At 46.0% G+C, this 11,067-nt stretch overlaps 1 protein-coding gene across 1 annotated transcript in view; it reads right to left on the bottom strand.

Moving 5' to 3' along the window:
- Positions 1 to 1,477: 1,477 nt before the first annotated feature.
- The window catches only part of LOC126161266 (uncharacterized), a 322,839-nt gene continuing 313,249 nt past the window's right edge, over positions 1,478 to 11,067 (bottom strand). The window contains exon 16 of the mRNA XM_049917005.1: positions 1,478 to 2,000. Within this exon, the coding sequence (XP_049772962.1) occupies positions 1,659 to 2,000 (342 nt within the window). The 3' untranslated portion in view covers positions 1,478 to 1,658. The remainder of the gene's footprint in view (positions 2,001 to 11,067) is intronic.

Below are 11,067 nucleotides of genomic sequence, written 5' to 3'. Positions count from 1 at the left end.
TGGTAGTAGCCGAAAGCACCATGACTGCTATGGACTACGTGAACATTTGCTACGGACCACCTGTATCCCACGATGCAAGATTTCTTTCCCGGCGGCGACGGCATGCTCCAGCAGGATGACAGTTCATGTCACAAGGCCAAAATCGTGCTACAGTAGGTTGAGGAGCATGATAGTGAATTTACGTTATGTCTTGAGCAGGAAATTTGCCTGATCTCGACCCGATGGAACACATCTGGGACGTTATCGGGCATCAGCTCTACGCCTGCAAATCATAGGCCTGTTATTTACGAGAAAGAGGTGACCTGTACGAAGACAGTCCTACCTGTGAGTTGTAGAGCCTATGCGAGGCAAATCACTGACGTACTGTGTTCCGAAGATGGAGCAACACGCTGCTGAACATGTGGTCATAACGTTTTGACTACTGGCGTGTGAGAGGACGACAGGAACAAGAGACTTGTGTAGACCCTACCTGATAGAACCACTAGAGCGTTTCAGTTCCCATTTTATGATTTGAGAGTAGAAAAGGGAGGGTGAGAGGTTGAGGAATCTGGCTAACATATGAAAAATAATTGCTGAGGATTTTCTATTGTCAAGTAAAATAAAACATCCACTCAACCGCTCTCGTCTCTTAATAATTCAATTCCAGCATTATTATCTGTTTTCTTGTATTAGCAATATGAAGGGCTCTGACCCTGATGAAGTACCGTTCATATGAACAGTGATTTACCTGGTTACGAACAGAGCGTGTGAATAAATACGAGAGCTATTGGGGAAGTAACTATCGTTCGGTCGCGAAATGGAAACCGTTGTGAAAATCCGATGAAGCTTTGCACAGGTGTGTTGCACAGTGTCCCTAGCATGTCTGTCGACAGCACCACGCCGCTCTTTTCAGTTCTGAGCGCAAGGTGATCATGTGAAGATGCCTCCTAGAGTAACTGTTTCTCCCGCCTAGTGAGAAATTTCGCATGATGCCATGCAGCACACATAACTTCATGAGTTTCTTTCTTCATGACAATTCTCGTTCGCACTATGCAGGGCTATGAAGACATCCTGCAGCATTTTCGATGGGAAGTGTTCGGTCACCCAGAGTACAGCCCGTAATTCGCTCCCCCTGAGTGTCATCTCTGCTCACGTGAACCGCTGGCTATAAAGAGAACATTTTGGCGCAGCCAACAAGCTGCAGGACAACGTAAAGTATTGGCGGAAAGCACAGGCGGCTGCATTCTGTGACGAGAATATTGGAATGCTGGCACAATGCTACAATAAATGTATAACTGGAAGCGGCGGCTATGTAGAGAATTTGTTGCAAGGTGTAGCTAACGGTTGCACATAAAACGTTTTGATTTTCTCAGTGGTTTCTATTTCGCGACCGATCGGGACTTACTTTGCTAACAGCCCTCGTACGACAATAATGTTTCAGCACCATGCCTACGAATACAGACTGTTACTGTGTTATACATAGTTTAATACCAGCACAAAAACATTCCGCTGACATCAGTATACATCAATACAAAACAAAAGCAAAACAGTCTAATGGTTATGACAAAAAATTTTGTGGGGCTCACAGTGCGTAGGTAATATGACAATCAGATAGTATATGCGCTTTAAATGGCAGAAGGACATGAGCGCTCACGTCGTAATGCCACAGAAAGTTGCAGTTAAGACTCCTCCGCAGGTGCAGCTTCGCCTTCAGGCTCAGCTGGTGCAGGTTCTTCTGCAGGCGAAGGTTCTTCTCCGGCCGGAGGTTCTTCCCCTGCCGGGGGTTCTTCTGCGGCCTCAGGCTCTGCTGCTTCTCCCTCTGATGGCGCTACTTCTTCAGACGGTGCACTTTCTTCCGTAGGAGCCGCTTCAGCTGCGGACTCTTCTTCTTCCATTACCACTGATGGATACCCTCCGCGAATCAGTTCGTGTACCATGTCTCGTGCCATTTGCGCACCAGAGGCGTCAGCTCCCATCTCGTGCGCAGCCTCCGGCACCTCCTGCGCTGGGGCTGCTGCCACCTGCTGACAAACACGCACCACTTAAGCACAATAATAGAATGAGAAGTAGAACAATTTATTTCTATTTATGGTAGTCATGCTAGTAACTCTTCATCGATTAAATCACAGAAAGAAGTAATGAGTATACAGGGCTATTACAAATGATAGAAGCGATTTCATAAATTCACTGTAGCTCCATTCATTGACATATGGTCACGACACACTACAGATACGTAGAAAAACTCATAAAGTTTTGTTCGGCTGAAGCCGCACTTTAGGTTTCTGCCGCCAGAGCGCTCGAGAGGGCAGTGAGACAAAATGGCGACAGGAGCCGAGAAAGCGTATGTCGTGCTTGAAATGCACTCACATCAGTCAGTCATAACAGTGCAACGACACTTCAGGACGAAGTTAAACAAAGATCCTCCAACTGCTCACTCCATTCGGCGATGGTATGCACAGTTTAAAGCTTCTGGATGCCTCTGTAAGGGGAAATCAACGGGTCGGCCTGCAGTGAGCGAAGAAACGGTTGAACGCGTGCGCGCAAGTTTCACGCGTAGCCCGCGGAAGTCGACGAATAAAGCAAGCAGGGAGCTAAACGTACCACAGCCGACGGTTTGGAAAATCTTACGGAAAAGGCTAAAGCAGAAGCCTTACCGTTTACAATTGCTACAAGCCCTGACACCCGATGACAAAGTCAAACGCTTTGAATTTTCGGCGCGGTTGCAACAGCTCATGGAAGAGGATGCGTTCAGTGCGAAACTTGTTTTCAGTGATGAAGCAACATTTTTTCTTAATGGTGAAGTGAACAGACACAATGTGCGAATCTGGGCGGTAGAGAATCCTCACGCATTCGAGCAGCAAATTCGCAATTCACCAAAAGTTAACGTGTTTTGTGCAATCTCACGGTTTAAAGTTTACGGCCCCTTTTTCTTCTGCGAAAAAAACTTTACAGGACAGGTGTATCTGGACATGCTGGAAAATTGGCTCATGCCACAACTGGAGACCGACAGCGCCGACTTCATCTTTCAACAGGATGGTGCTCCACCGCACTTCCATCACGATGTTCGGCATTTCTTAAGCAGGAGATTGGAAAACCGATGGATCGGTCGTGGTGGAGATCATGATCAGAAATTCATGTCATGGCCTCCACGCTCTCCCGACTTAACCCCATGCGATTTCTTTCTGTGGGGTTATGTGAAAGATTCAGTGTGTAAACCTCCTCTACCAAGAAACGTGCCAGAACTGCGAGCTCGCATCTACGATGCTTTCGAACTCATTGATGGGGACATGCTGCGCCGAGTGTGGGAGGAACTTGATTATCGGCTTGGTGTCTGCCGAATCACTAAAGGGGCACATATCGAACATTTGCGAATGCCTACAAAAACTTTTTGAGTTTTTGTATGTGTGTGCAAAGCATTGTGAAAATATCTCAAATAATAAAGTTATTGTAGAGCTGTGAAATCGCTTCAATCATTTGTAATAACTCTATATAATGGAACTTGCTCGATATCCTTAATGATAAATATCATGTTTTAGAAATAAAAAAAAAGAGGAGCGAAATCGTCATATGTGCAAGAAACTTGCAGTGTACCCCAAGGGGGTGTTATAGCACGATTACTGTCAGAAACGTACGCTACACAGTAAGTTTTAAAAAAAAGTTCTGTGTTCTTACAGGAGACAGTACTAGGAAAACTAGAAAAAACTGCTGCTAAAATATATACGGTAACAAATACACAGACAGGAAACAGTTGCAACAGCAAGAAAGAGATGTGCAACATAAACGAACTTGCTAGGTGTATTTCTACATCTGAAAGATGAAAGAAATTTCACACCAGTCGCATAGTAGATGCAAATCGAGGGTACCTTAAATACACGCTGTAACAGTCGTGATCGTTAGTTACCTTTGAGGTTACACGTGGAGAGTTCATCTTAGTCAATAATGCCTTTAAAGCGACAAAGATGTAATTATCAACACTTCACTGAATTTGAAAGAAGTCGTACAACAGGGCTACGAGAATCTGGGTCCTCCTTCAGCTACACTGCAGAAAGACTGGGCAGGAATGCAGTCACTGTGAATGACTGCTGGCAGCGGCTGGTCACGAGAATACACTGCCTCGAGAGGGCCGGGCTCCGGACGGCCACGTGGCACTGCCGACAGGGGAGACCATCGTGCTCGGCCCATGTCTGTGGCGCATCGTACTGCGAGTGCAGCAGCAATCTGAGCAGCAGTTGGCACCACTGTGGCACGACCAACTGTTACAAATGTTGTGTTGTGGTCTTCAGTCCTGAGACTGATTTGATGCAGCTCTCCATGCTACTCTATCCTGTGCAAGCTTCTTCATCTCCCAGTACCTACTGCAGCCTACATCCTTCTGAATCTGCTTAGTGTATTCATCTCTTGGTCTCCCTCTACGATTTTTACCCTCCACACTGCCCTCCAATGCTAAATTGGTGATCCCTTGATGCCTCAAAACATGTCCTACCAACCGATCCCTTCTTCTAGTCAAGTTGTGCCACAAACTTCTCTTCTCCCCAATCCTATTCAATACCTCCTCATTAGTTACGCGATCCACCCACCTTATCTTCAGCATTCTTCTGTAGCACCACATTTCGAAAGCTTCTATTCTCTTCTTGTCCAAACTATTTACCGTCCATGTTTCACTTCCATACATGGCTACACTCCATACAAATACTTTCAGAAATTGCTTCCTGACACTTAAATCTATACTCGATGTTAACAAATTCCCCTTCTTGAGAAACGCTTTCCTTGCCATTGCCATTCTACATCTTATATCCTCTCTACTTCGACCATCATCGGTTATTTTACTCCCTAAATAGCAAAACTCCTTTACTACTTTAAGTGTCTCATTTCCTAATCTAATTCCCTCAGCATCACCCGACTTAATTTGACTACATTCCATTATCCTCGTTTTACTTTTGTTGATGTTCATCTTATATCCTCCTTTCAAGACACTGTCCATTCCGTTCAACTGCCCTTCCAAGTCCTTTGCTGTCTCTGACAGAATTACAATGTCATCGGCGAACCTCAAAGTTTTTATTCCTTCTCCATGAATTTTAATACCTACTCCGAATTTTTCTTTTGTTTCCTTTACTGCTTGCTCAATATACAGATTGAATAACATCGGGGAGAGGCTACAACGCTGTCTTACTCCTTTCCCAACCACTGCTTCCCTTTCATGCCCCTCGACTCTTATAACTCTCTTACAAATAGGATACTTAAATGACAGGTCCGAGCCAGACGCCCTGCGGCGTGCATTCCACTGACCCCAAACCACCGCCATTTGCGACTTCAGTGGTGTCAAGCGAGAGCTCATTGCAGGGCAGCGACGAACTGTCTCGCTCACATACCGTTGTTGTGACCCATCGTGTTCTACGGAGTATCGAAACGTTGCCTTGGCCTGCGGAATCACCAGATCTGTCTCCAGTCGAGCACATATGGGACATCATCGGACGGACGACAACTCCAACGTCATCCACAACCAGCAGTAAGCGTCCCTGTATTGACTGACCAAGTGGAATGGGCATAGAACTCCATCCCACAAATGTTTTTAGGCGATTACTTTCGAGTCTTTTTTTCCTTTTTAGAGAATTGTGTCGTAGTGCTTTGGGATACTGATGTCCGGGAAGCAACGATGATCATCAGATTCTTTAAGTAAGAGGTCTATTCCAAATCTGACTCACGAGAAAAGCTTTTTGTTGGCAGTAATACACTCCTGAAAATTGAAATAAGAACACCGTGAATTCATTGTCCCAGGAAGGGGAAACTTTATTGACACATTCCTGGGGTCAGATACATCACATGATCACACTGACAGAACCACAGGCACATAGACACAGGCAACAGAGCATGCACAATGTCGGCACTAGTACAGTGTATATCCACCTTTCGCAGCAATGCAGGCTGCTATTCTCCCATGGAGACGATCGTAGAGATGCTGGATGTAGTCCTGTGGAACGGCTTGCCATGCCATTTCCACCTGGCGCCTCAGTTGGACCAGCGTTCGTGCTGGACGTGCAGACCGCGTGAGACGACGCTTCATCCAGTCCCAAACATGCTCAATGGGGGACAGATCCGGAGATCTTGCTGGCCAGGGTAGTTGATTTACACCTTCTAGAGCACGTTGGGTGGCACGGGATACATGCGGACGTGCATTGTCCTGTTGGAACAGCAAGTTCCCTTGCCGGTCTAGGAATGGTAGAAAGATGGGTTCGATGACGGTTTGGATGTACCGTGCACTATTCAGTGTCCCCTCGACGATCACCAGTGGTGTACGGCCAGTGTAGGAGATCGCTCCCCACACCATGATGCCGGGTGTTGGCCCTGTGTGCCTCGGTCGTATGCAGTCCTGATTGTGGCGCTCACCTGCACGGCGCCAAACACGCATACGACCATCATTGGCACCAAGGCAGAAGCGACTCTCATCGCTGAAGACGACACGTCTCCATTCGTCCCTCCATTCACGCCTGTCGCGACACCACTGGAGGCGGGCTGCACGATGTTGGGGCGTGAGCGGAAGACGGCCTAACGGTGTGCGGGACCGTAGCCCAGCTTCATGGAGACGGTTGCGAATGGTCCTCGCCGATACCCCAGGAGCAACAGTGTCCCTAATTTGCTGGGAAGTAGCGGTGCGGTCCCCTATGGCACTGCGTAGGATCCTACGGTCTTGGCGTGCATCCGTGCGTCGCTGCGGTCCGGTCCCAGGTCGACGGGCACGTGCACCTTCCGCCGACCACTGGCGACAACATCGATGTACTGTGGAGACCTCACGCCCCACGTGTTGAGCAATTCGGCGGTACGTCCACCCGGCCTCCCGCATGCCCACTATACGCCCTCGCTCAAAGTCCGTCAACTGCACATACGGTTCACGTCCACACTGTCGCGGCATGCTACCAGTGTTAAAGACTGCGATGGAGCTCCGTATGCCACGGCAAACTGGCTGACACTGACGGCGGCGGTGCACAAATGCTGCGCAGCTAGCGCCATTCGACGGCCAACAGCGCGGTTCCTGGTGTGTCCGCTGTGCCGTGCGTGTGATCATTGCTTGTACAGCCCTCTCGCAGTGTCCGGAGCAAGTATGGTGGGTCTGACACACCGGTGTCAATGTGTTCTTTTTTCCATTTCCAGGAGTGTACATTATTACATGTCTAATTTACTTTGTTCGATACAGTTCCGCACTGTCGCCTGATAAAAAAAGTAAGAGCCTACGGAATGTCAGACCAGCTGTGTGGCTGGATTGAAGAGTTTTTAGCAAACAGAACACAGCATGTTGTTATCAATGGAGAGACGTCTACAGACGTTAAAGTAACCTCTGGCGTGCCACAAGGGAGTGTTATGAGACCATTGCTTTTCACAATATATATAAATGACCTAGTAGATAGTGTCGGAAGTTCCATACGACTTTTCGCGGATGGTGCTGTAGTATACAGAGAAGTTGCAGCATTAGGAAACTGTAGCGAAATGCAGGAAGATCTGCAGCGGATAGGCACTTGGTGCAGGGAGTGGCAACTGACCCTTAACATAGACAAATGTAATGTATTGCGAATACATAGAAAGAAGGATCCTTTATTGTATGATTATATGATAGCGGAACAAACACTGGTAGCAGTTACTTCTGTAAAATATCTGGGAGTATGCGTGCGGAACGATTTGAAGTGGAATGATCATATAAAATTAATTGTTGGTAAGGCGGGTACCAGGTTGAGATTCATTGGGAGAGTCCTTAGAAAATGTAGTCCATCAACAAAGGAGGTGGCTTACAAAACACTCGTTCGAACTATACTTGAGTATTGCTCATCAGTGTGGGATCCGTACCAGGGGTTGACGGAGGAGATAGAGAAGACCCAAAGAAGAGCGGCGCGTTTCGTCACAAGGTTATTTGGTAACCGTGATAGCGTTACGGAGATGTTTAGCAAACTCAAGTGGCAGACTCTGCAAGAGAGGCGCTCTGCAACGCGGTGTAGCTTGCTCGCCAGGTTTCGAGAGGGTGCGTTTCTCGATGAGGTATCGAATATATTACTTCCCCCTACTTATACCTCCCGAAGAGATCACGAATGTAAAATTAGAGAGATTAGAGCGCGCACGGAGGCTTTCCGGCAGTTGTTCTTCCCGAGAACCATACGCGACTGTAACAGGAAAGGGAGGTAATGACAGTGGCACGTAAAGTGCCCTCCCCCACACACCTTTGGGTGGCTTGCGGAGTATAAATGTAGATGTAGATGTACTTTAATTTTACACTTTCTGCAACGCCGCACCAGTTTCTTTAAACCTTCTGCATAAAAGTCGGCCGCCTCGGAATTGAACCAGTTGGTAACGGCAGTCTTGAGTTCATCGTCGTTGTGAAATCGTTGTGCACCCAGCCACTGTCAAATGCAAGAAGAGGAAGTAGTCACTTGGTGCAAGGTCGGGACAGTACGCAGAGTGACCAAACGTTCCAAACGAAAATGTTGAATCTTCTCCTTCGTTTTGGCAGCGGTGTGAGGGCGTACGTTTTGTGGAGGAGGATTGTGCAAGACTGCAGCTTCCCTCGGCGTCGATTCTGGATCGCACGCCTCAGTTTGGTTAGCGTTCCACGGTATATGTCAGCAGTAATTGTTGACCCATGGTCCATGAAACCAATCAAAAGAACGCGCTTTTCATCCAGAAAAACGGTAGTCATCGTTTTTCGATTCGAGAACGGACACTGCTTGAACTTTTTTTAGTTTCGGTGTACTTGAATGGCGCTACTGCATTGGCTGTTGTTTCGAATCTGCGTTGGTGTGCGATATCCACGCCTCGTGTCCGTAACAATGTGGGAAAACAAATCGTCTCCATCTTGCTACAGCGCTGATAAAACAGTAGTGGACAGTGGCGGCTCATAGGTATTCGTTCTGGGTGTTCACAAATTCTTAATTTAAGGTATATTTGAGAGTGGGAAATTAGTAGCATCTGCTGTATAACTGTTATGCTTATCAACAAATTTATACAGCTTCAGCCGCTGTCAATAATAATATTAATAATAATAACATGCATAACTTGTCTGAAAAAAAGGATGAATTGTTTCTGTGGAATTTTGTTTTTTGTACATAATTAAGTACTGTTTATGGCAAGAACGAAATAATGTTTAAGCTTTCGCTACTCTCTCTTTTGCATTTTTGTTTAAGTAGGAGTTTCTGAGCTTTTTTATTTTTTGGGACAAATGTATAAGGTCCCTAATTCATGTATTAGTTAACGAATTAACTTCTGGGTTGAAAACCAGGCATTCTTATGTTGCACCCATACAACAACTTACGCTTGTTACACACTTCTTTGTTAAATTTTCGCTCGTAGTCACGCTTATTTGATTTCCTCACTTTTTCAGAAAATGGATCCGGTCTGAGAGGCCTCAATTCCTTTGCGGCTAACTTGTCCTGGGTATTTTCTTTTGTGTTGGCGCTTAATACAGGTTCAACAGAGCTCATGCTGACACTGCACTGGAAAGCCGCTGTGCGGACAACCAACTCTAAACACAAACTGCAATTTGCGGAAATTACTAAATTCAGTTAGTACTATGTACCAGCAAGGTCACTCGACTGGAATACAAATGAGGCACTGATAGCCATAACGGCCTAAACCACATCGCCTTCGACCCCACATTTAAGGTTCAAATGGCTCTGAGCACTACGGGACTTAACTTCTGAGGTCATGAGTCCCCTAGAACTAAGAACTACTTAAACCTAACAAACCTAAGGACATCACACACATCCATGCCCGAGGGAGGATTCGAACCTGAGACCGTAGCTGCCGCGCGGATCCACACTGTAGCGCCTAGAACCGTTCGGCCATCCCGGCCGGCCCACATTTAAGGGAATATCAGAGAAATGAGTGAGGCCGTTTTACGGTTATGCTCATATGTACAATGTTGGCCTACAGCACAGATCTGTCTGACTCACCATAAGATCAACAGATGGCGGAAACAAGAATAAATGCTACAGTCTCACAATCGACGATGGTACTTAGCGCTTCAAACCGATTACTGTATGATAAAATCCGAAACTTAGTTTACTATATCTCATTCAGGATCGCACAAAATAGATTTTTCTATCAGTATATCTATAACATATACTGATGTCCGATCTAATTTTACTATATATTTCCGGCATTGTAATTCTGTCAGAGACAGAAAAGGACTTGGAAGAGCAGTTGAACGGAATTTATAGTGTCTTGAAAGGAGGATATAAGATGAACATCAACAAAAGCAAAACGAGGATAATGGAATGTAGTCGAATTAAGTTGGGTGATGCTGAGGGAATTAGATTAGGAAATGAGACACTTAAAGTAGTAAAGGAGTTTTGCTATTTGGGGAGCAAAATATCTGATGATGGTCGAAGTAGAGAGGATATAAAGCGTAGACTGGCAATGGCAAAGGAAAGCGTTTCTCAAGAAGAGAAATTTGTTAACATCGAGTATAGATTTAAGTGTCAGGAAGTCATTTCTGAAGGTATTTGTCTGGAGTGTAGCCATGTATGGAAGTGGAACATGGACGGTAACTAGTTTGGACAAGAAGAGAATAGAAGCTTTGGAAATGTGGTGCTACAGAAGAATGCTGAAGATTAGATGGGTAGATCACATAACTAATGAGCAAGTATTGAATAGGATTGGGGAGAAGAGAAGTTTGTGGCACAACTTGACCAGAAGAAGGGAACGGTTGGTAGGACATGTTCTGAGGCATGGGATCACCAATTTAGTATTGGAGGGCAGCGTGGAGGGTAAAATCGTAGAGGGAGACCAAGAGATGAATACACTAAGCAGATTCAGAAGGATGTAGGTTGCAGTAGGTACTGGGAGATGAAGCAGCTTGCACAGGATAGAGTAGCATGGAGAGCTGCATCAAACCAGTCTCAGGACTGAAGACCATAACAACAACAACATTTCAGGCTCATACACTAGACATAATTCACGATGGATTTCAGCAGGTGAAGATCCTTTCGCCAGCAAAAATCTAATCACAACATGCACTTCACAACTGAGGCCGTCTAAGTTGTCTCTGTCATTGCGATCTGCTCTCACCAAGTGGCAAACGGCTACTGAATCAAATCAACATTGCAGTAC

This window comes from Schistocerca cancellata, chromosome 2 (genome assembly GCF_023864275.1).
Source record: "Schistocerca cancellata isolate TAMUIC-IGC-003103 chromosome 2, iqSchCanc2.1, whole genome shotgun sequence".
In the NCBI taxonomy this organism is placed as follows: Eukaryota; Metazoa; Arthropoda; class Insecta; order Orthoptera; family Acrididae; genus Schistocerca; species Schistocerca cancellata.
This window is presented reverse-complemented; position numbering and strand designations above follow the sequence as displayed.